A 26,667-nucleotide genomic window follows, 5' to 3' on the forward strand; every position below is an offset into this window, starting at 1 on the left:
TTTTGTTACGTTACAGCCTTATTCTATAATAATAATAATAATAATAATAATAATTTAATAATAATAACTTATTCTAAAATTTATTGAATTGGTTCTTACATTTTTTGGGGCAAAAAAACGGAAATATCACATAAGTATTCAGACCCTTTACTCAGTACTCTGTTGAAGCACCTTTGGCAGCGATTACATCCTTGTGTCTTCTTGGGTATAACTCTACAAGCTTGGCACACCTGTATTTGGGGAGTTTCTCCCGTTCTTCTCTGCAGATCCTCTCAGGCTCTGTCAGGTTGGATGGGGAGCATTGCTGCACAGCTATTTTCAGGTCTCTCCAGAGATGTTCGATCAGGTTCAAGTCCGGGCTCTGGCTGGGCCACTCAAGGACATTCAGAGACTTGTCCCGAAGCCACTCCTGCGTTGTCTTGGAAGTGTGCTCAGTGTTGTTGTCCTGTTGGAAGGTGAACCTTAGCCCCAGTCTGAGGTCCTGAGCGCTCTGGAGCAGGTTTTCATCAAGGATCTCTCTATACTTTGCTCCGTTCATCTTTCCCTCGATGCTGACTAGTCTGCTGAAAAATAGTAGAAGGATTACTTTATCCTATCCCAGGTATTCCTTAAAGAGGTGGGGTTTCAAATGTCTCCGGAAGGTGGTGAGTGACTCCGCTGTCCTGGCGTCGTGAGGGAGCTTGTTCCACCATTGGGGTGCCAGAGCAGCGAACAGTTTTGACTGGGCTGAGTGGGAACTATGCTTCCGCAGAGGAAGGGGAGCCAGCAGGCCAGAGGTGGATGAACGCAATGCCCTCGTTTGGGTGTAGGGACTGATCAGAGCCTGAAGGTACGGAGGTGCCGTTCCCCTCACAGCTCCGTAGGCAAGCACCATGGTCTTGTAGCAGATGCGAGCTTCAACTGGAAGCCAGTGGAGTGTGCGGAGGAGCGGGGTGACGTGAGAGAACTTGGGAAGGTTGAACACCAGACGGGCTGCGGCATTCTGGATGAGTTGTAGGGGTTTAATGGCACAGGCAGGGAGCCCAGCCAACAGCGAGTTGCAGTAATCCAGACGGGAGATGGGGACCTGTGCCGCTTCCTGTGTAAAGCAGGGTCGTACGTTTCGATCTCATGGCTTGGTTTTTTGCTCTGACATGCACCGTCAACTATAGGACCTTATATAGACAGGTGCATGCCTTTCCAAATCATGTCCAGTCAATTGAATTTACCCCAGGTGGACTCCAATCAAGTTGCAGAAACATCTCAAAGATGATCAATGGAAACAGGATGCACCTGAGCTCAATTTCGAGTCTTGTAGCAAAGGGTTTGAATACTTATGTAAATAAGGTATTACTGTTTTAACTTTTGTACATTTGCAAAAATGTCTACAAACCTGTTTTCGCTTTGTCAATATGGGGTATTGTGCGTAGATTGAGGAGGAATATTATTCTCTCTTTTAAAAAAAAAAATACATTTTAGAATAAGGCTGTAACATAACAAAATGTGAAAAAAGTGAAGGGGTCTGAAAACTTTCCGAATGCACTGTATATTATGTGAGCTAAACATAAAGATACAAAAATATATCAAAGTATAAGCGTTTGAAAGTTTAAATGTTACTGCCCCCACTACAACAGGTATTTTTGTCTTTGAAACATTTAATTGAAATTGAATTCCATGAATTCCTAAAATGAATATGAAAATAAATAAAATGAGGACTACTTCTTCTGAGGAGTGCTAATATCGCAGACTGGCCAATACATAGCATCAGCAATCAAGGGATTATATACACCTTGCTTTGAATCCAAACTTTTGACTGGTACTGTATATATATATATAGAGTGATGGAAAAAAGTATTTGATCCCCTGCTGATTTTGTACGTTTGCCCACTGACAAAGACATGATCAGTCTATAACATTAATGGTAGGTTTATTTAAACAGTGAGAGACAGAATAACAACAAAAAATCCAGAAAATCGCATGTCAAAAATGTTATAAATTGATTTGCATTTTAATTAGGGAAATAAGTATTTGACCCCTCTGCAAAACATGACTTAGTACTTGGTGGCAAAACCCTTGTTGGCAATCACAGAGGTCAGACGTTTCTTGTAGTTGGCCACCAGGTTTGAACACATCTCAGGAGGGATTTTGTTCCACTCCTTTTTGCAGATCTTCTCCAAGTCATTAAGGTTTTGAGGCTGACGTTTGGCAACTCGAACCTTCAGCTCCCTCCACAGATTTTCTATGGGATTAATGTCTGGAGACTGGCTAGGCCACTCCAGGACCTTATTGTGCCTCTTCTTGAGCCACTCCTTTGTTGCCTTGGCCGTGTGTTTTGGGTCATTGTCATGCTGGAATACCCATCCACGACCCATTTTCAATGCCCTGGCTGAGGGAAGGAGGTTCTCACCCAAGATTTGAGGCTACATGGCCCCGTCCATCATCCCTTTGATGCGGTGAAGTTGTCCTGTCCCCTTAGCAGAAAAACACCCCCAAAGCATTATGTTTCCACCTCCATGTTTGACAGTGGGGATGGTGTTCTTGGGGTCATAGGCAGCATTCCTCCTCCTCCAAACACGGCGAGTTGAGTTGATGCCAAAGAGCTCGATTTTGGTCTCATCTGACCACAACACTTTCACCCAGTTCTCCTCTGAATCATTCAGATGTTCATTGGCAAACTTCAGACGGCCCTGTATATGTGCTTTCTTGAGCAGGGGGACCTTGCGGGCGCTGCAGGATTTCAGTCCTTCACGGCGTAGTGTGTTACCAATTGTTTTCTTGGTGACTATGGTCCCAGCTGCCTTGAGATCATTGACAAGATCCTCCCGTGTAGTTCTGGGCTGATTCCTCACCATTCTCATGATCATTGCAACTCCACGAGGTGATATCTTGCATGGAGCCCCAGGCAGAGGGAGATTGACAGTTCTTTTGTGTTTCTTCCATTTACGAATAGTCGCACCAACTGTTGTCACCTTCTCACCAAGCTGCTTGGCGATGGTCTTGTAGCCCATTCCAGCCTTGTGTAGGTCTACAATCTTGTCCCTGACATCCTTGGAGAGCTCTTTGGTCTTGGCCATGGTGGAGAGTTTGGATTCTGATTGATTGATTGCTTCTGTGGACAGGTGTCTTTTATACAGGTAACAAGCTGAGATTAGGAGCACTCCCTTTAAGAGTGTGCTCCTAATCTCAGCTCGTTACCTGTATAAAAGACACCTGGGAGCCAGCTTGAAGGAGTTCCCACATATGTTGAGCACTTGTTGGCTGCTTTTCCTTCACTCTGCGGTCCGACTCATCCCAAACCATCTCAATTTGGTTGAGGTCAGGGGATTGTGGAGGCCAGGTCATCTGATGCAGCACTCCATCACTCTCCTTATTGGTCAAATAGACTGGAGGTGTGTTGGGTCATTGTCCTGTTGAAAAACAAATTATAGTCCCACTAAGCCCAAACCAGATGGGATGGCGTATTGCTGCAGAATGCTGTGGTAGCCATGCTGATTAAGTGTGCCTTGAATTCTAAATAAATCACAGACAGTGTCACCAGCAACCAGCACCCCCACACCATAACACCTCCTCCTCCATGCTTTACGGTAGGAAATACACATGCGGAGATCATCCGTTCACCCACACCGCTTCTCACAATGACACGGCGGTTGGAACCAATAATCTCCAATTTGGACTCCAGACCAAAGGACACATTTCTACCGGTCTATTGTCCATTGCTCGTGTTTCTTGGCCCAAGCAAGTCTCTTCTTATTATTGGTGTCCATTAGTAGTGGTTTCTTTGCTGCAATTCGACCATGAAGGACTGATTCACACAGTCTCCTCTGAACAGTTGATGTTGAGATGTGTCTGTTACTTGAACTATGTGAAGCATTTATTTGGGCTGCAATTTGAGGTGCAGTTTAATGAACTTATCCTCTGTAGCAGAGGTAACCCTGGGTTTTCCTTTCTTGTGGCAGTCCTCATGAGAGCCAGTTTCATCATAGTGCTTGATGGTTTTTACAACTGCACTTGAAGAAACTTTCAAAGTTCTTGAAATGTTCCGTATTGATTGACCTTTATGTCTTAAAGTAATGATGGACTGTCATTTCTCTTTGCTTATTTGAGATGTTCTTGCCATGATATGGACTTTTACCAAATAGGGCTATCTTCTGTATACCCCACTACCTTGTCACAACACAACTGATTGGCTCAAACGCATCAAGAAGGAAAGAAATTCCACAAATTAACTTCTAAGAAGGCACACCTCTTAATTGAAATGCATTCCAGGTGACTACCTCATGAAGCTAGTTGAGAGAATGCCAAGAGTGTGCAAAGCTGTCATCAAGGAAAAGGGTGGATATTTGAAAAATCTCATATATATAATATATTTTGATTTGTTTAACACTTTTTTGGTTACTACATGATTCCATATGTGTTATGTCATAGTTTTGATGTCTTCACTATTATTCTACAATGTGGAAAATAGTAAAAAATAAAGAAAAACCCTTGATTGAGTAGGTGTTCTAAAACTTTTGACCGGTAGTGTGTTTGTATATATATATATATATATATATATATATATATCTTTTTAAAATATATTTTCCTTCATTATTTTCTGCTAACCCTACCACCCCTCCCATAATTGGAGTAAACTAATGAACGACAACACTTAGGCTTCTACTTCCAGCTTATACACACTATATACATTTTACGGACACTATTTTACAATAGTTATATTTTGTTTGTTTTTAGTCCTGTCCTTCCGCTACCCTCAACCTCTCCCATCTATTTCTGATGTCCATCCAGTTTGGTTTCTATTTGCCATATATTTTTAACTGTGCTGTTTCACAAATGTTCTGAACCTATATACATTTTACAGACACATTATATTTTACATTTATCTTGTTGTTATTAGTCACACCCTTCAACTCCATTCAACCCCTCCCATCTGTCTCTTAACACCATTTGTATTGGATTTCTATTTGCCATATATTTTTCAACTGCGATGTAATGCTTCACAAAAGTAATGAACATTTCTTTTCTGATAGTGGACAACCTTGTTTTACTCCTCAACAGTTTAAAACTTTCTGAGAAGTAGACATTATTTACTATTTTACACAGAGGGTTACGATACATAACTTTAACCCATTTTATAATAGATTCTCCTAAATTGAAATATCAGTTCATAAACCATGTGCCATGGAATCGGTACATCGCAAAATCTCTTCCCAACTATTTTGCGATCTATATGGCACAGCTGTCATTTTTTCCAGGCATTTATAAATAAACTCCAGTCATACTTTATCAAAGGCCTTTTCAAAGTCAGCTATGAATACCAGGCCTGGTTTCCCAGGTTTCTCATAGTGTTCTGTTCTATAGTTTCCAGTACTTGTCTTATATTATCTCCAATGTATTGTCCATGTTAAAAACCTGTCTGATTAGGATTAATAATATCCGACAATACCTTTTTAATTCTATGTGCTAAGCATTTCACTAGAAATGTTTGCATCAAAACACTGAAGTGTAAGGGGCCTCCAATTTGTTATATTTACCACTTGGATCCTGTTTCAGTAATAATTAAATCAGACCTTCTTGTTGAGTGTCTTACAATCTACAATTTAAATAGGAGTGGTTAAAACATGCTAATAACGGTCCTCTGAATATATCAAATACCTCCACTGGTATGCCATCTAGCCCTGGAATTTTCCCAGACTTAAAGGCTTTAATTGCATCAAGAAGTTCCTCCTTCACATGAGTCTTTCTGTACACCGGTTAATTTAACATTATTAATAGGAAAAACATCCATTCAATTAGCTTCGGTTAGTGGAGATGGAGGAGACTGAAACGAAAACATATGCTTAAAGTGTCAGGTGTCAGTGTGCAGCGGGAGGACGGAGTCAGGCGCAGGACACAGAACTGAGTAAATAACGAACTTTACTCGGAAAAGGAATACATCTAATTTCCACGCAGGGAAATACAAATGCTCACAGCAGTACATAACACCAAACAAAGAACAATCACGCACAAAACCATGAGGGAAGCAGAGGGTTAAATAGGGAAATAATCATAACGTGATGGGAACCAGGTGTGTACAATCAAGACAAAACAACATAGGAGAGGCACAAGGAGAGGCACCAACTTCGGCGGAAGTCGTGACAGTACACCCCCCTTGACGCGTGGCTCCAGCAGCGTGCCGAACCCGGCCTCGGGGATGACCCGGAGGACAAGACGCAGGACGATCCGGGTGGAGACGGTGAAACTCCTGCAGTAAGGAAGGGTCCAGGATGTCCTCCACCAGCACCCAGCATCTCTCCTCCGGACCGTACCCCTCCCACTCCACGAGGTACGGAAGGCCCCTCGCCCAGCGCCTAGAGTCCATGATGGCTCGCACAGTATACGCCGGGGCCCCCTCGATGTCCAGCGGGGGCGAAGGAACCTCCCGTACCTCAGACTGCTGGAGCGGACCAGCCACCACCGGCCTGAGGAGAGACACATAGAACGAGGGGTTAATACAGTAATCAGGGGGGAGCTGTAACCTATAACAAACCTCGTTCAGTCTCCTCAGGACTTTAAATGGCCCCACAAACCGTGGACCCAGCTTCCGGCAGGGCAGGCGAAGGGGCATGTTTCAGGTCCAGAGCCAGACCCGGTCCCCCGGTGCATACACCGGGACCTCACTGCGGTGGCGGTCGGTGCTCGCCTTCTGTCACCTGATGGCCCATTGCAGGCACACCTGGGCAGCGTCCCAGGTCTCCTCCGAGTGCCGAAACCATTCATCCACTGCAGGTGCCTCGATCTCGCTCTGATTCCACGGTGCCAGGACCGGCTGATACCCTAGTACACAATGAAATGGAGACATGTTAGTGGAGGAGTGGCGGAGGGAGTTTTGGGCCATCTCTGCCCAGGGGATGAAAGCCGCCCACTCCCCCGGCCGTTCCTGGCAATAGGACCGCAGAAACCTACCCACATCCTGGTTAACTCTCTCCACCTGCCCATTACTCTCGGGGTGAAAACGTGAGGTCAGGCTGACCGAGACCCCCAGACGTTCCATGAACGCCCTCCAGACCCTCGATGTGAACTGGGGACCCCGATCAGACACTATATCCTCAGGCACCCCATAGTACCGGAAGACATGGGTAAACACGGCCTCCAAAGTCTGTAGGGCCGTAGGGAGACCGGGCAAAGGAAGGAGACGGCAGGACTTAGAAAACCGATCCACAATGACCAGGATCGTGGTGTTACCTTGTGACGGAGGAAGATCCGTCACGAAGTCCACCGATAGGTGTGACCACGGCCGTTGTGGAACGGGTAGGGGTTGTAATTTCCCTCTGGGCAGGTGTCTAGGTGCCTTGCACTGAGCGCACACCGAGCAGGAGGAAACATAAACCCTCACGTCCTTAGCTAAAGTGGGCCACCAGTACTTCCCACTAAGACAGTGCACTGTCCGACCGATGCCAGAGGAGGGTGACGTGTGAGCCCAACAGACCAATCGATCGCGGACATCCAACGGAACATACAGACGACCAACTGGACACTGGGTGCCACCAGGCAAGAAGCCGGAAGTATGGGAGTGGGATCCGTGGACCGTTCCTCTGTGTCATACATCCGGGACAGAGCGTCTGCCTTAGCGTTCTGGGAACCTGGTCTGTAGGATAGGGTGAAAACAAAACAGGTGAAAAACATGGCCCACCTTGTCTGGCGAGGGTTCAGTCTCCTCGCCGCCCGGATGTACTCCAGATTGCGGTGGTCAGTCCAAATGAGGAAAGGGTGTTTAGCCCCCTCAAGCCAATGTCTCCACGCCTTCAGAGCCTTGACAACAGCTAACAGCTCCCAGTCCCCCACATCATAGTTTCGCTCCGCCGGGCTGAGCTTCTTCGAAAAGAAAGCACAGGGGCGGAGCTTTGGTGGCGTACCCGAGCGCTGAGACAGCACAGCTCCAATCCCAGCCTCGGACGCGTCCACCTCTACTATGAATGCTAAGGAGGGCTCCGGATGATTTTTAATAATATATTACACTTGATATTTCTTGAATAAGTTCCTCCACAACTTATTCTGAGCCTCTATGGTACAGTTTTTATTGCTATCTATCTGTACTGTTAGTCCTTCCATTTCCTTTGTTAATATGGACTCTTTTGACCTAAATTGCTTTTGTTTTAGAGATGAGTACTGGCCTCTAAAGGCACATTTTGTGATGAGGTGGTGTTGAAGGAGTCAGGCGCAGGAGGGTTACGCAGAAATGCAGTGCACTGGAAAATACAAGGCACACGGGAAATACTCCCGTTGATACAAAATACATGAGCTCCACCAAGCTTCACTAACCTCCACAATAAACAATCACCCAAAAGGACAAGGGGGCAGAGGGAACACTTCTACACAGACTAATTAGGGGATTAGAACCAGGTGTATGTGATAACAAGACAAGACAATTGTGATGATGATTGGGGCGGCAGTGGGTAGTACTCCGGTGATGACGAACACCGAAGCCTGCCTGAACAAGGAGGGGAGGCAGCCTCGGCCGAAGTCGTGACACATTTAAAAGTGTCCCATAAAATAAGGGGATCTGCTGTACCTATGTTATGTCGGAAAAAGTCAGTTAAATTCTTCTGTCCTAGTTAAAAACAAGTTATCATCCAATAGGCTTTGATTACATTTCCAATATCCTCGCCTACGTGGTGTAATATATATGCCAATTATGTGATGGTCCGACCGCATTCTGTCCCGTATCAACACTTTTTAATATTTTGGTGCCAGAGAGAGTGACATAAGAAAGAAATCAAGACGACTAGCTTGATTGAGCCTCCGCCATGTATATCTCAATAGGTCAGGATATTTAAGCCTCCATATATCCACTAGTTCCAATATATCCATGACATTTGTGATTTCCTTAAGTGCATGAGGGTGCTAGTTTGTAGTGTGATTTCCTTTACGGTCCATAAAGGTATTTACAACAGTATTATAATCTCTCACGATAATAATAGAGTCTTGTATTGCTTGTAGGGTTGATCAATTATTATATATTTTATCAACGAAGTGTGGATCATCATTATTTGGACCGTATAGTTTAATGAGCCATATCTGTTTATGGTCCAATAACATATTTAAAATCATCCATATACCTTGAGGATCTGTTTGGACAATTTGCACATTTGGATAGAAATTACTGTTAATTAATATCATCACCCCCTTTGAATTTCTTTGCCCATGGGAGAAATATATTTTGACCCCCCCCAGTCCTTTTTCCACACAACTTCATCTAAAATTGTTGAATGAGTTTCCTGTAAACAATAGATATTATATTCCTTCTTAAGGTTTTAGCTTAGTTGGCTAATCTTCTGGTGCTCAGGAGAACTGGGTTCGAATGCAGTTGGTCGCTATATTCAACATAATTCAGACTGAACAAATCTTGGACCTGTATTATAAGGGGGGAAGGTATACGGAGAGGGACAACTGCAAGGGGAGAATTGGTGGTTAGAGGCACCCCTGATGTCTTTGGCTTCAGAGTCATGCAGACTGCTGAATGTGCAGCCACTAGTGAGACGAGAACGATTAGAAAGAGGCTGGTATGTCTATCAGACTAATCTGTCATCTCTCTCATCTCTCTCTCGTCTCCCTCTCTCTCACTCATACACACACACACACACACACACAAGAGATCAGGCAAAACGCTCATAGGGGAAATTATCTCATTTATCTAGGCCTTGTATATACAGTACTTGATACGTTATACGTGAGAACTTCAGTTTTTGTTTGCTTCACACATTTGCAACACATGAGGCTACAAGTATTTTAAGACTTTCCCTGTCTGTTGGCCCTGTATTAAAGACCAACATTTGTTAAAGAAAATTGTGATAAATTAAAAAGTATACCAGTTTCATTTAAGGATAAAAAAATTGACAGCTGTGACAGAGAGATTGCAAAATAGTTGGGAAGAAATTTTCGATATACAGATTCCATGGCACATGGTTTATGAACTGATACGCAAAACAACGCCGGATTCAAAACTTAGAATTTTTCAATTTCAATTATTATAGAAAATTATTATATGGGGGATACAACCATCCCAGATCTGCAGATTTTGTTGCGAAGAGACCGAATCATTAGATAATTTGTTTTGGTACTGTCCATATGTAGCTTGTTTTTGGTCGCAGGTCCAGGAATAGTTGAAGAAGTGAAACATTTACCTGGAGCTAACTCTGCAGCTAGCACTACTGGGTGATTTGAAAGGTCATAGTGTGCCAAGAGTGTGCAAAGCTGTCATCAAGGCAAAGGGTGGCTATTTGAAGAATCTCAAATATAAAATATAGTTTGATATATTTAACACTTTTTTGGTTACTACATGATTCCATATGTGTTGTTTCATAGTTTTGATGTCTTCACTATTATTCTACAATGTAGAAAATAGTAAAAATAAAGAAAAACCATTGAATAAGTAGGTGTGTCCAAACGTTTCACTGGTACTGTATATTTACAAAAATATATATGGGGGATTGGAAATGATGCAGACAATTACATTGATGGAAGCTACAATCTATCTGCAGTATTAAAGCTGATCTAACCCCTAAAAATATATACAGTGCTATGAAAAAGTATTTGCCCCTGTCACGATCGTTTAAAGACTGGTCGAACCAAGGCGCAGCGTGATAAGTGTACATGTTTATTAAACGAATAAACACACGACAAAACAACAAACAAACGATACGTGAAGTCATAAGGTACAACAAACCTATACGGAAAAAGATCCCACAACTAACAGGTGCCAAAAGGCTGCCTAAGTATGGTCCCCAATCAGAGACAACGAGCGACAGCTGCCTCTGATTGGGAACCACCCCGGCCAACATAGAAATAGACATACCAGATACTACACCATAGAAACAACACAACACGGAATATACACACCCTGACATAACAGGGTAGGGGCCGGGTGGGCATTCCGCCTCGGAGGCGGATCCGGCTCCGGGCGTGACCACCACTTTCTCTCCACCTCCCTGTTGCGCCCCTGGTTTGGTCTGGACCTCGGCGCACTGCTTCCCCTCTCCTTCCTCCCACGAAGTACCAAGCCCTGTCTGGACCCTGGTGTGGGAGACCCCGAACCTGGAGAGGGGCTGACGTCTGGGTCTGGACTGGAACCGCTGACTGGAGCTGGACCCGACGACGGTGGATCGAACTGCACAGGCTCCGGACTGGAGCCACTGACCGGAGCTGGACTAGGCACCGGTGGAGCGGATTGCTCTGGCTCCGGAGTGGAGCAGCTAACCGGAGCTGGATCAGGCACCGGGGGAGCGGACTGCTCTGGCTCCGGAGTGGAGCAGCACCGGTGGGACAGGCACGGGCCGTGCCGGACTGACAAACGCACCACTGGCTTGGTGCGAGGAGCAGGAACAGGCCGGACCGGGCTGGCGACGCGCACCACTGGCTTGGTGCGAGGGGCAGGAACAGGCCAGGTCGGGCTGGCGACGCGCACCACTGGCTTGGTGCGAGGGACAGTAACAGGCCGGACCGGGCTGGCGACGCGCACCACTGGCTTGGTGCGAGGGACAGGAACAGGCCGGACCAGGCTGGCGACGCACACCACTGGCTTGGTGCGAGGGACAGGAACAGGCCGGGCCGGGCTGGCGACGCGCACCACTGGCTTGGTGCGAGGGGCAGGAACAGGCCGGACCGGGCTGGCGACGCGCACCACTGGCTTGGTGCGAGGGACAGGAACAGGCCGGACTGGGCTGGAGACGCGCACCACTGGCTTGGTGCAAGGGACAGGAACAGGCCGGGCCGGACTGGGAACACGCACCACTGGCTTGGTGCGGGGAGCAGGAACGGACGTAATAGAATAGAATGACTTGCCTTAATAGAAGGAACCATGAATTCTGCTCTGTATCAGAGAATTCTACAGGAGAATGTCAGACCATCCGTCTGTGAGCTGAAGCTGAAGCGCAGCTAGGTCATGCAGCAAGACAATGATCCAAAAGACACAATCAAGTCTACATGAAAATTGCTAAAAAGCAACAAATTGGAAGTTTTGGAATGGCCTAGTCAAAGTCCAGACCTAATCCCAATTGAGATGTTGTGGCAGGACTTGAAACGAGCAGTTCATGCTTGAAAACCCACACGTCACTGAGTTAAAGCAGTTATCCGTGGAAGAGTGGGCCAAAATTCCTCCACAGCGACGTGAGAGACTGATCAACAACTACAGGAAGCATTTGGTTGGAGTCATTGCAGCTAAAGGTGGCACAACCAGTTATTGAGTGTAAGGGGGCAATTACTTTTTCACACAGGGGAATTGGGTGTTGCATAACTTTGTTTATGAAATAAATGAAATAAATATGTAATTGTTGTGTTATTTGTTCACTTATGTTCCCTTTATCTACTATTAGGTTTTGGTTGAAGATCTGATAACATTCAGTATCACAAATATGTAAAAGTAGAGAAAATTAGAAAGGGGGCAAATACTTTTTCATAGCACTGTATATAATAATAATAAAATAAAACTTGTCATCTGCACACAGATACAGTGTTTCTGACCTCTAAGTGTTTCCAATATCTTCACAGTCACCTATAACAAACTGTTTTTTTTTTTAAACAAAGGAACATACTGTATATTGCAGCCCCACATCAGGCGCTATTGCTGACCATGGTCATTAACTTATGTTTATAAGACCACCAAAATTCACCATAAATGGAGAGACATCACATAAAGAAAAGATTCCAGCAGCACCCAGTTCACTGACAGACATACATTCTGCCACTAACAGTGACCGCAATGGCTGGTATTTTCTGTGAGATGTGTTTATTTTGTGGCAGGGGCGACGAACCAGAAAGAAGAAGACAAGAGGATAATTACATTTTAGTCATTTAGCAGACGCTCTTATCCAGAGCGACTTACAGTTAGTGAGTGCATACATTTTTCATACTGGCCCCCCGTGGGAATCGAACCCACAACCCTGGCGTTGCAAGCGCCATGCTCTACCAACTGATCTACAGGAGGCCTTCTGTATTACAGGGGTCAGTTTAATCTGCTAAATGATGTAAATGTAAATGTAAAGAGGCATTGAGTTTGTGTCTGGCTTATACATTCTCAATAAACCCTGCAAAGTGGCATTAAACTCAAAAGGATGAATCCCTCATTGTCAATAAATTCATCCTTTCTCTTTTTCTCTCACTCCATCTCTCTGACTCTCTCCCATATCAACATTTTTGTGTCATCTGTTTGGCCTTCTTTCTTTGTGTATGCCTATTTTCTCTCTGTTGCAATATCCCTCTTGCTCTACCCTTTCCATCCCTCCTATTTTTCACACCCTACACACGTGCACACTTAATTTACTGCAGTGGGCTAAATCAGGGTCACACAGTGTTTCTTGGTAGTCTTAAACAAATCTACTTTGAAACAAAAGTATACACCTCACACACATGGTTATGGGCTTTTAAAAAAAGAAGACACCTGTACCATGTCACAAAACTGTTTGATATAGAATCACCAGATTTTTTGAAATAGTGTTTATTAATTATGAAATTGTGAAAGATATTAATAACATTCCACCCATGAGGCCACTAGGTCATTTGGCTGCATGAAAGGGGTCTACAGATGCATTTCCATAGTATTCAAACTGGACCCATTTAATCCACCACCACCCCTCCATCTTTCAGTGATTGACATGCTGGAGCTGCACGACGCCAAGCAGAGTGCGTCTGCGGTGGGGAAGATGTCGGGGGCTCTGGGCTTCGTGTCGGACCTGTACCTGGTGTCCACTCTGCGTCTGCCGCCCAAACTGGGAGGAGTGCTGCTGGGCGTCTACAACAAAGACGACAACAGGAAGTACCTGGAGGTGGCCCTTATGGGCAAGGTCAACAAAGGTAGGGTATTGTCAGTAGAGGGGATAGGGAGGGAAATGTGGTAGATAGATATTTTGGTGAAGTTTAAGTTGTTTCTTTTCAAGGCCTATAACTAAGACACAGTCACCCAATCCCAATAGTGGGATTCCCCATTCGACCCCTAGCCTCTACCCCCTAGACACTTGTGGAGATCTGAGAGGGTTGTATAGTTGCAAAACAATTAACAGTATGTTGTTGTTTTTTCATATGGCTCTCTCATTCAACACTGTTCTATGTAGGCTAGCTTCAATGATGTTCGGGGTTGCCTGATCTCTAAATTCTGGGTCCATACATGTTAAGAGAAGGGATTAAGATTATGCTAGAACGAGGAGCTCCACCCTCTTTCTTTGCAAGTTATGGGCAAATTAATTTTGGTTACCTAGAAGTAAAATTATCTCGCAAAAGTTTGTAATTTCCTGTTTTACTTTTGGTGGGGAATACTGTTAACAATTGTGGTGACCTTTGTGCAAAGGAAGGAAGCGAAGTCTCCTCCCTCGCAAACTGAAACTCTCAGCCAAACCCCTCCCTTCTGCTAATTTCACCCTTGTTAATCTTGGGCAAAAATAAAAATTAATTGTTTTCATGAAATTGATCGATACAGCCAATTTTGACTTTGTGGCTGTGGAATGACGAAAACCCAAAACTAAGAACTACTAGATTCTCGCCGTTTTATCTGTCCACGAGAATCTGTCCAAGAGAGATTACGGGCAAGTCTATGTGTTGAATGTCCCCTCCTCTTCCGAAATTCGAAAGATGCTAACACCTGCAAAATCGTGATTTGTCCAAATAACCAGTGACGAAAACCCCCAACACAGGAACTACTGCTGCTCGTTATCCCACGCATCCCATTCCTTCCCGACAAATTCTATGGTACCAGTTATAATTACGTAGATCTGTCCACAAGAGATTACTTGATCTTAGAATCCTCTCTATTTCTTAGTTCTGGTGCGTTATGTACGAGAGGACGGTAAACTCCACACAGTGAACCTCCAGAACCCCGGCCTCTCCAACGGACGCACCCAGTCACTCATCCTCCGCGTGGGTGGGCTCCGACGAAACCACCTCCACATGGAACTCTATGTCAACTGCCGATTGGCCGACTCAGCACAGGTCCTACCGTCAATGGTCCAGCTCCCAGCAGAGGCGGAGTCTGTGGAGATACGCAATGGGCAGAAGGCCTATGCCAGGCTACAGGTAATAAAACAGTACTTTTTTTTTTTTTTTCTAAGTTCCCATCAGTCCTAGATTGAATTTAAAGATAGACTCAGCAATAAGAAATCATCATACACAGTGTGGCATCCTGCTTACAGAAGCAACAAAATTGAAATCTGGCCTATGCCTGCCACTATTGTCTTTTCCCAATGTGGACATGCCTCAAGGGAGTGCAATACTTGGGAAGAGCAAATCGTTTTTGTGAAGCAGAAAGTGGCACGGCTGCAAATTGTCATATTGCTTAGTCTACCTCGATTTCTACAGAGCACGTTTCAGAGCATGCTCTCGGACTCAGGAAGTCTCTAATTGTACTTCCTAACTTAACAATTTTTACTACACTACTTCAACATGGTTGGCAGGAGTCTGGCAGATTAGTTTTTTTAAGACCAAAACAAATACAGGGAGTATTCCGGATCCCCATAGAAATCACCTAATTAGGTAATTAATTAGGCCATACAGTACATGAAACACAAACCCAGCCTGCCCACCATGATAGACAAATTCTTAATTTTTCAAGTGTTGCTCATTTATGGTTGTTTTACATGCCTAATCTTCTATCCACAACTGACATCTATACCACTTAAGCAAATTGCCTAGATTTTGCATGACTAATAAGATGTCGTAGACATTAGTTATCGCAGGCAACTTAAAGTTGAGTGAACAACCAAATGTCTAGTATACTATGAGCACCTTTTCATCCAATACATGGAATAGAGCTGAGCTGCACATCCTATCTATCAGCTACATGTCTATGGCTCATGCTGAAGCTTACATGGAGAACTAGTTAGTTGTTACCATGTGGTGCTGTCAGCATAAATGACTATCTGACTGATAGATTCCACACTCCCTGTGGACAAAGAGAGGGCTGTGTCAGGATGGATGAAAGGGAGGGAAAGATCTAAAATGAGAGGGTACACCAAAGCTATTGTTCCTAGTTTGTGTCATTTATCTTGAACGGGCCGCTTAGGTGACATGCATGCAAGTGTACACGGGTACTGACCAGGATCATGTTCACTAGGCATAAAACAGAAGGAAACGGTCCAAAGGGGAGTGAAACAGAGAGGTATTATCAGAACTTGTCCAATAAGAAAAAAATGTTTCCCGTTGCACAACGTTTTAATTATTTTTTGCCACGGTGTGCCCCAATGAACACAACCCAGAGCATGTGCCTCAATATGTCTAAGTAAGACCTGGGGTCATTGTTCCCTCTAAAAAAAAATGCCACTGAGCAAATTTCAGGTCTGCTGAGCGCAAACTTGAATATTGTGAAAATTCTGTGCAACTTCCAGCCGTGTTTACTGTGAACACTGATGCTGTACCCGCTTTAAGTTACAGTTATAACAGTGGCCAAGTAGGCTACTATGGCTATTTGATCATAATGTAAGCCTACCAGAGTGGCCTACCATCAAAAACAATGGAGAAAATGCATCCCATAACATTTTAACATGGAAATAGCTGTTCTATCATTCAGCCTACAGTAGCAGCCAATGTGTGGTGTTCAATGTAGGCCTATATTCCAGGAGAACTTTAAAAAACAATGCAGGGCTTGACATTAACCTGTTTATCCACTTGTCCTTCAGGCAAGGAGGTGACAGAAAATGTTGTTGTATTGTGTTTGATGCAAAAAAACACTTTACAAAATAAAATGCATTATTATTCCCATACCATTTATTATTATTATTATTATTATTATTATTATTATTATTATTATTATTATTATTAAAGAGAATCAGACAAAAATTAATGCTACCCTATGCCTATTGGCTACTTATTCGCTTATTCAAGCCTGTCTCAAAATATAACAATGCCCCTTTAAGACATAAAAAAGCTCTTTACCTGACTCGTTTTTCAAAGATGGCTAGAAATGTACACATTTTGTGCACTTGTAGGATGTAATCACTCTCCCATTGCTGACCAGAAATGAATTATAACTGGGCTAATAACTGACTAACTACCAAAGAAGATTTTTTTAAATGTACACGTGGCTACATGCAGCTCTAGCTTTGATCTCAAAACAAGCGTCTCTACTCCCGACCGCTCGTGCTTGTCATGTTGCATTGAAAGTGGCAAATATTACGTTGATTCGATTACAATTTCCACAGTAGAGGGAAATGTTAATAGCGTTAACTAACGGGGGAAAACACTAAATTGAGTGAAGTTCAATCTTGTGCTTCTCTGAACGGGCTGGTATTTCTTCTGTGCGGCAGTATATATGCCATTTAGCAGACGCTTTTAGTCCCAGGGGAGCTGCAGTCCCAATGGAGCTGTAGAAAACATTGCCTGAGGTCGGTTGCATTAACATAGACTTAGGCATAGACATTGATTTAAAGTGGTAGTTTACTCCGAATACAAATTAGCATGAATTTCCACTTACCATGCCCCTTTGTGTAAGAGAGTTCATTAAGATTGCGCACACAATTTATAGCTGCAATATGTAACTTTTTAGGTGACCCGACCAAATTCACATTAAAATGTGAGTTATAGACCTGTCATTCTCATTGAAAGCAAGTTTAAGAAGCGGTAGAGCTGTTATATTTGTGCTATTTCTATGCTTCCCGTACTTAAGTTTAGTTTTTGCGTCTTGTACTTTTGGTTTTGTAGACCAGCTTCAAACAAAATATTTTTATAACTAGCCCAAGATAGACCAGAGCCTGTCGTTTCCAATGGAAGCAAAGGAATCATAGTGGTCAGAACAAGGAGGTGGGTAGAGCCAAGGACGAGCTAGTGATATCCTATTGGCGCGTTCTAGCATATATTTTTGCATATTTCCGTTAAGGAACGCCTACTCTGTGAAGTACACGCACAGATAGAACAATGAGACAGATATTTCACTGGATGTATAAATGTGATGATGAGAGGAAATATAGTGATGAGAGGAAGCCCAGTGGCTGGCAGTGGGAGAAGATGAATTTTGGCCGACTTTCTGCACATTTTCTCATCAATAAGAAATTTGATCTGTATACAGTTTTTTGTTTCCAAAACAATAATCTGTAACAAACAGAGTGGACTGCATTTTGTAGACTTACCCTTTGCGAAAGTTTCAAAAATTGTGCTGTTTAGGAGTGCAATTGCACATGGGCACTTCACAGACTTTGTGTTCCCTTATGAAATATGCAAATAAATGATAGAACGCGGCAATAGGATCTCACTAGCTCGTGCTTGGCTCTGTCCACCTCCTTGCTTGTTCTGCCCAATATGATTAATTTGCTCCCATTGGAAACGACAGACTCTGGTCTATCTTGGGTTACTTATGAAAATCTTTGGTGCGCGTGTGCAATAACTCACTTCGCCCTTGCACTCCATCTAAACAACGCAATTTTCCGAAACTTTGGCAAAGGGTAAAGTCTACAAAACGCAGTCCACTCTGTTTGTTTCAGATTCTAGTTTTGGAAACAGAAAACTGTATGGAGATCAAATGTTTCATTGATGAGAAAATGTGCAGAATGTCGGCCAAAATCCATCTTCTCCCACTGCCGGTCACTGGGCTTCCTCTCCTCACCATATTTGGTAGTGAGTGGAAACTCCAACCGGATGCTTCACATTTATACATCCAGTGAAATCACAGGAGGTTGGTGGCACCTTAATTGGGGAGAATGGGCTCGTGGTAATGGCTGGAGCGGAATAGGTGGAATGGTATCAAATACATCAAACACGTGTTTGATGCCATTCCATTTGCTCCGTTCCAGACATTATTATGAGCCGTCCTCCCCTCAGCAGCCTCCAATGGGTGAAATATCTGGCTCATTGTTCTTTTGTGTTCAACATTTTTTTGGTTATGGAAAATATATTTCATAGCGGTTTAGATGGTACAACTATACTTACACTATACTTGCTTGTTTTGTCACATAAACTGAAATGAGGCATAGTGCATCTTTAACTCTACTGTGTGCATGTGTGTGTTTCAGGGCTCAGTGGACTCTCTGAAACTGGCTCTGGGTGGCTCCATAGCCAAAGCAGGAATCCTGACCGATTGTCCGTTTCAGGGTGATACATCTTTTCAGAATTCAGGTACAATCTTTGTATACAACCATAAACACATGCAAACGATCTTCATACTCATTTATTATAATGTTATATTCACTTTAGTCTCTGAAACGCAGACCTAGGAGCAACAGCACTAGGTCTGGGATTAATGATGGATTGTCATGGTAACTTCGAAAAGGTGTTCCAGGGAGGGTCCTCTTCAGACAGACAACTCTCCAAACAAATCACAAGGAAGAAGTTTGCAGGCAAAACCATTGTGGTGGTTTTAGTGAAGGTAGTTGATTCAGACTAGCCACTTGCGAAATGCACTCATTAAAAATTACCTCTATGATCGCTATCTTGCTAGCTACTATTTGTATCAGGGGGATGTTTAAGCTAGGGCAACAAGTGGATAAGGCAGTGATGTAGGAAAGCCGGATGTCCCAACTCCACCATTTCCTCTATGCCAAACTGACATTTATTACGTACAGAAGTGTAAGCCAGAACATTGGTACATTGTGGGAGGCAACCCGTCTATATAGAGAGACTGTTCACTTTGATATCTGCTGATATATATTTCCATCCACATCCTCCTACCCAAACCTCACCTTAGGCAATTTGTCAGTTAGCTCTATCAGTCCCGAGATCCCATCAAAAATCGGCTTTTCATTTATCTGACTTTAATTTCTCTGCATATCCAGCCCTTATATTTAACCTCACAATAAAGTGTTTTACAAGTACAAATAGAACACAATATTTGACATAAACAGTTGCATTCATGAAAAGTTTGCCAAAGCAAAAACCTGACAAAAATAAATGTATATGACTTCTGTAAGTACAGAAATTATTTGCTCACTGGGAAATTAATATCCAACTAGTCAGTGACAACTGTGTGGAGTTTTGAGTTTGCGACAGCAACTATGTGAGCTTATTATAGTATTATAGACACTATGTCCTGGGATTTCCAATTATCTTCTATGTAGAAGAACCCCTACCTTCTAACGACTCTTGTGTAGCTTGTGAGCGTCATAGAGCAAAACATATACACTAGTTGCAAACAAAAAGCCATATCTCAGACTGGCCAATAAAAATAAAAGATTAAGGCCAGTCTGAGATATGGCTTTTTCTTTGCAACTCTGCCTAGAAGGTCAGCATCCCGGAGTCGCCTCTTCACTGTTGACGTTGAGACTGGTGTTTTGCGGGTACTATTTCATGAAGCTGCCAGTTGAGGACCTGTGAGGTATCTGTTTCTCAAACTAGACACTCTAATGTATTTGTCATCTTGCTCAGTTGTGCACCGGTGCCTCCCACTCCTCTTTCTATTCTGGTTAGAGCCAGTTTGCGCTGTTCTGTGAAGGGAGTAGTACACAGCGTTGTACGAGATCTTCAGTTTCTTGGCAATTTCTCGCATGGAATAGCCTTCATTTCTCAGAACAAGAATAGACTGACGGGTTTCAGAAGAAAGTTATTTGTTTCTGGCCATTTTGAGCCTGTAATCGAACCCACAATTGCTGATGCTCCAGATACTCAACTAGTCTCAAGAAGGCCAGTTTTATTGCTTCTTTAATCAGCACAACAGTTTTCAGCTGTGCTAACATAATTGCAAAAGGGTTTTCTAATGATCAATTAGACTTTTAAAACGATCAACTTGGATTAGCAAACACAACGTGCCATTGTAACACAGGACTGATGGTTGCTGATAATGGGCCTCTGTACCCCTATGTAGATATTCCATAAAAAATCAGCCATTTCCTGCTACAATAGCCATTTACAACATTAACAATGTCTACACTGTATTTTTGATCAATTTGATGTTATTTTTAATGGACAAAAAAAATGCTTTTCTTTCGAAAACAAGGACATTTCTAAGTGACCCCAAACTTTTGAACGGTAGTGTACATGTTCGTGAGACTCTCAGCTTTTCATAGATAGCTTTTAATAGTTTGTAACTCAAACCATTCAGACGTTTTGTATAAAAGACCCGGCCCCGGGCTCCTTCAGAATCCGCCCCAGAAGTCTGTAGCTCAAACACACAAAGTTTAAAAGGGGTTAGAAGTCCAAAACGTGCTGGCAATATGGTGGGACTCATTGGGTTAATAGAAGCTGATCTCAGTACTGTATTCTTATCACTTTAACCCCCGCTAGTGGTGAGCCCACGTAACTAACATATACATGTCAAATTGGTTGTTCTTTTTTCATCTCATTACAAATTGGTTGTCCTCCTTTCTATCTTCAGCATGACCATTTGAATGCCAGGGATGTTTACAGGTAGTAGTTAATGTAATAATATAATATATAATAATAATATGCCATTTAGCAGACGCTTTTATCCAAAGCGACTTACAGTCGTGCGTGCATACATTTTTGTGTATGGGTGGTCCCGGGGATCGAACCCACTACCTTGGCGTTACAAGCGCCGTGCTCTACCAGCTGAGCTACAGAGGACCAGTGTATGTGAGAGGCATTGGACCAATGTATGTGAGAGGCATTGTTAGGAATAGTATATCAAGATAACTAGACTGTGTTGTGATTGAATTGATTAAAGTGGACTTTTCTGTCTCCATAGCTGGCGCCGATGTTAATGCCATTCTTGGTGAGTATCAATCAGAAACACTCTGGTTTATCAACCTATAATTTACTTTAAATGTTTCCCTGTGCTTATGTTCTAATGGTTGGACATCTCTGTGTCAGGTGACCATACCAAGGCTTTGATTGGCCAGCTGATCATCTTCAACCAAATCTTGGGCGAACTCCGAGAGGACATCAGGGAACAGGTAAGAGAGCGAGAGAGGGGGGAGGGGGAAAGAGGCACAGGAGGAAGTGACAGAGGGGGAATGAAAGCGAGAGAGGGGAATTGTGTGCTCACATACACAATAACATAACTGCTTGAGAGATGGCAGTGTTCTATAGCAGTTGTCTTCAACCTTTTCTTCCCCAGGGACCCCCTCCCAGGCAAACCGGCGACACAGAGACCCCCATCACACTTAACGAGTGTGGGGGGGGGGTTAGAAGGATTACTTTTATACTATCCCAGGTATTCCTTAAAGAGGTAGGGTTTCAAGTGTCTCCGGAAGGTGGTCAGTGACTCCGCTGTCCTGGCGTCGTGAGGGAGCTTGTTCCACCATTGGGGTGTCAGAGCAGCGAACAGTTTTGACTGGGCTGAGCGGGAACTGTGCTTCTGCAGAGGTAGGGGGACCAGCAGGCCAGAGGTGGAAGAACGCAATGCCCTCGTTTGGGTGTAGGGACTGATCAGAGCCTGAAGGTAATGAGGTGCCGTTCCCCTCACAGCTCCGTAGGCAAGCACGATGGTCTTCTAGCAGATGCGAGCTTCAACTGGAAGCCAGTGGAATGTGCGGAGGAGCGGGGTGACGTGAGAGAACTTGGGAAGGTTGAACACCAGACGGGCTGCAACGTTCTGAATGAGTTGTAGGGGTTTAATGGCACAGGCAGGGAGCCCAGCCAACAGCGAGTTGCAGTAATCCAGACGGGAGATGACAAGTGCCTGGATTAGGACCTGTGCCACTTCCTGTGTAAGGTAGGGTTGTACTCTGCGGATGTTGTAGAGCATGAACCTACAGGATCGGGTCACCGCTTTGATGTTAGCGGAGAACGACAGGGTGTTGTCCAGGGTCACGCCAAGGTTCTTTGCACTCTGGGAGGAGGACACAACGGAGTTGTCAACCGTGATTCATTATTCATTAAATAAACATACATTTTCCATGTGCGGACCCCCTACAGTACCTTCCCATGGTTGAATGCCCCTGTTCGATAGAGTAACTACAGTATACAATACCAGTCAAAAGTTTGGACACACCTACTCATTCAAGGGTTTTTCTTTATTTTTACTATTTTTTACATTGTATAATAATAGTGTGTCACGGCTGTCGGTGAGATGCGGTTGAAGAAGTCAGGCGCAGGACACAGAACTCTCGGACACGTACTTTAATCCGATAATGACCATATGAACACAGAAATAACTCCACGCAGGGAGGAAATAACCCGCTCACTAATGACATACGTGAAGGGAAAACAATCACACACAATGTCCTGATGAGAGACAGGGGTAATATAAGGGAAACAATCAAACATAATGACGAACAGGTGTAAACAATACAGACAAAACTAAACAGACACCGATAACATCGAACGGCAGTAGCTAGTACTCCGGGGACGACGAACGCCGAAGCCTGCCCGAGCAAGGAGGAGGCGCAGCCTCGGCAGAATCCGTGACAGTACCCCCCCCCCCTTGACGCGCGGCTCCAGCCGTGTGCCGACCCCGGCCTCGGGGACGGCCAGGAGGACGCGGAGCAGGGCAAGTCGGATGACTCCGGTGGAACTCTGTCAACAGGGAGGGATCTAGGATGTCCCTCCTAGGGACCCAGCACTGTTCCTCCGGACCGTACCCCTCCCACTCCACGAGATACTGCAGACCCCCCATCCGACGCCTCGAATCCACGATGGAACGGACTGAGTACGCCGGAGCCCCTTCGATGTCTAGTGGGGGCGGAGGGGCCTCTCATACCTCATTCTCCTGGAGTGGACCAGCTACCACCGGCCTGAGGAGAGACACATGGAACGAGGGGTTAATGCGATAATTAATAGGCAGCTTTAACCTATAACATACCTCGTTCAATCTTCTCAGGACTTTAAATGGCCCCACAAACTGCCGGCCCAGCTTCCGGCAGGGCAGGTGAAGGGGCAGGTTTCTGGTCGAGAGCCAGACCCGATCTCCCGGTGCATAAACCGGACCCTCACTGTGGTGGCGATCGGCGCTCGCCTTTTGCCGTCTGATGGCCCGCTGCAGATGGATGTGCTCAGCGTTCCATGTCTCCTCCGAGCGCCGAAACCATTCATCCACCGCAGGAGCCTCGATCTGGCTCTGATGCCAGGGTGCCAGAACCGGCTGATAGCCCAACACACACGGGAAAGGAGTAAGATTACTGGAGGAGTGGCGGAGTGAGTTTTGGGCTATCTCTGCCCAGGGAATATACCCCGACCACTCCTCCTGCCGGTCCTGGCAGTAGGACCTCAGAAACCTACCCACATCTTGGTTTACTCTCTCCACCTGCCCATTACTCTCAGGGTGAAAACCCGAGGTAAGGCTGATCGAGACCCCCAAACATTCCATAAACGCCCTCCACACTCTAGAGGTGAACTGGGGACCCCGATCAGACACTATATCCTCAGGCACCCCGTAGTGCCGGAAAACGTGAGTAAACAGGGCTTCGGCCGTTTGTAGGGCTGTAGGAAGACCTGGCATAGGGATGAGACGGCAGGCCTTAGAAAACCGATCCACAACGACCAAGATCGTGGTATTCCCCTGGGAGGGGGGAAGGTCCGTGACAAAATCCACCGACAGGAGAGACCACGGCCATTGTGGAACCGGTAGAGGTTGTAACTTCCCTCTGGGCAGGTGTCTAGGCGCCTTACACTGGGAGCACACCGAGCAGGAAGAAATGTAAACCCTCACGTCCCTGGCTAAGGTGGGCCACCAGTACTTCCCGCTAAGACAGTGCACTGTCCGACCAATACCAGGATGACCAGAGGAGGGTGACGTGTGAGCCCAATAAATCAGTCGGTCACGGACCTTGAGCGGTACGTACCTCCGTCCCTCTGGACACTCTGGGGGAGAAGGGTCGGTACGTAACGCCCGCTCGATTTCCGTGTCGACCTCCCACACCACCGGTGCCACGAGACAAGACTCCGGTAGTATGGGAGTGGGCTCAATGGACCTCTCCTCTGTGTCATATCGTCGGGACAGGGCGTCTGCCTTAACGTTCTGTGACCCTGGGATATACGTGATCTTAAATACAAACCGGGCAAGGAACATGGCCCACCTAGCCTGACGAGGGTTCAGTCTCTTCGCTGCCCGGATGTACTCCAGGTTATGATGGTCAGTCAGAATGAGAAAAGGGTGGTTAGCCCCCTCAAGCCAATGTCTCCACACCTTCAGGGCTTGGACCACAGCTAGCAGCTCCCTGTCCCCCACGTCATAATTGCGTTCCGCCGGACTGAGCTTCTTGGAATAGAAAGCACAGGGGCGGAGTTTTGGAGGCGTGCCCGAGCGCTGAGACAGTATAGCACCGATCCCCGCCTCGGACGCATCCACCTCGACTTGGAACGCCAAAGAGGGATCCGGATGTGCCAGCACCGGAGCTGAGGTGAACAGGTCCTTCAAATGACTAAACGCCCTGTCCGCCTCAGCCGACCATTGCAAACGCACCGGGCCCCCCTTTAGCAGGGAGGTAATGGGAGCTGCTACCTGTCCAAAACCCCGGATAAACCTCCGGTAGTAATTGGCAAAACCCAAAAAACGCTGCACCTCCTTTACTGTAGTTGGAGTCTGCCAATTACGCATGGCTGAAACGCGGTCAATCTCCATCTCCACCCCTGACGCAGACAACCGGTGTCCCAGGAAGGAGATGGACTCCTGGAAAAACAGACATTTCTCTGCCTTCACATACAGATCATGCTCCAACAGTCTACCCAGCACCCGACATACCAGGGACACATGCTCGGTACGTGTAGCGGAGTATATCAGAATGTCATCAATATACACCACTACCCCCTGTCCATGCAAATTCCGGAAAATCTAGTCTACAAATTATTGGAAGACTGAAGGAGCATTCATTAGACCGTATGGCATGACGAGGTACTCATAGTGACCCGAGGTGGTACTGAATGCTGTCTTCCACTCATCTCCTTCCCGAATGCGCACCAGGTTGTAAGCGCTCCTGAGATCCAATTTTGTGAAGAAGCGCGCCCCGTGTAATGACTCCGTCATACTAGCCATCAGAGGGAGAGGATAGCTGTATTTAATAGTGATCTGATTGAGACCACGGTAATCAATACACGGGCGTAAACCCCCATCCCTTCTTCTTCACTCGAGGACGCAGGAGAAGTGGACGGCCGTATGTATTCCTGTCTCAAGGATTCGGTGACGTATGTCTCCATAGCAGCCGTCTCCTCCTGAGACAGAGGATACACATGGCTGCGAGGGAGCGCAGCGCCAACCTGGAGGTCTATCGCACAATCCCCCTGTCGATGAGGTGGTAATTGAGTCGCCTTCTTCTTACAGAAGGCGCGTGCCAAATCGGCATACTCAGGAGGAATGTGCATTGTGGGCATTTGGTTCGGACTCTCCACCGTCGTTGCCCCTACGGAAACACCTACACACCGCCCCACACACTGATCAGACCATCCCTTGAGAGCCCTCTGTTGCCATGAAATGTTGGGGTCATGAGATGTTAACCAGGGAAGCCCCAACACCACTGGAAACGCAGGAGAGTCAATTAAATACAACTGTATAGTCTCCTCATGACCCTTCTGCGTTTTCATCTTCAGTGGCGCTGTGACCTCCCTAATCAATCCCGACCCCAAAGGCCGGCTATCTAGGGCATGGATAGGGAAGGGCACATCGACTGGTAATATAGGGATTCCTAACTTATATGAGAAATGGCGATCGATAAAATTCCCAGCTGCGCCTGAATCGACTAGCGCCTTATGCTGGGAGTAAGAAGAAACTTCTGGAAACACAACTTGAATACACATATGAACAACAGAGAGCTCTGGGTGAGTTGGGGCCTTACTCACCGGGAATGACTCATCCGTGCGTTGCCTGCTGCCTCGAATCCTAGGAGACCCTCCCCAGCACCGAACCGCCGTGTGTCC

The 26,667-nt window shown here is 45.3% G+C and overlaps 1 protein-coding gene across 1 annotated transcript in view; it reads left to right on the forward strand.

The window, feature by feature from the left end:
- LOC121585972 (thrombospondin-3b-like) overlaps positions 1-26,667 on the forward strand; it is a 44,983-nt gene that overhangs the window by 2,510 nt on the left and 15,806 nt on the right. The window contains exons 2-6 of the mRNA XM_045226620.1: positions 13,597-13,803; positions 14,762-15,015; positions 18,939-19,041; positions 21,563-21,589; positions 21,688-21,770. Of these exons, the coding sequence (XP_045082555.1) occupies positions 13,597-13,803; positions 14,762-15,015; positions 18,939-19,041; positions 21,563-21,589; positions 21,688-21,770 (674 nt within the window). The remainder of the gene's footprint in view (positions 1-13,596; positions 13,804-14,761; positions 15,016-18,938; positions 19,042-21,562; positions 21,590-21,687; positions 21,771-26,667) is intronic.

Source organism: Coregonus clupeaformis, chromosome 17 (genome assembly GCF_020615455.1).
Source record: "Coregonus clupeaformis isolate EN_2021a chromosome 17, ASM2061545v1, whole genome shotgun sequence".
Taxonomy (NCBI): Eukaryota; Metazoa; Chordata; class Actinopteri; order Salmoniformes; family Salmonidae; genus Coregonus; species Coregonus clupeaformis.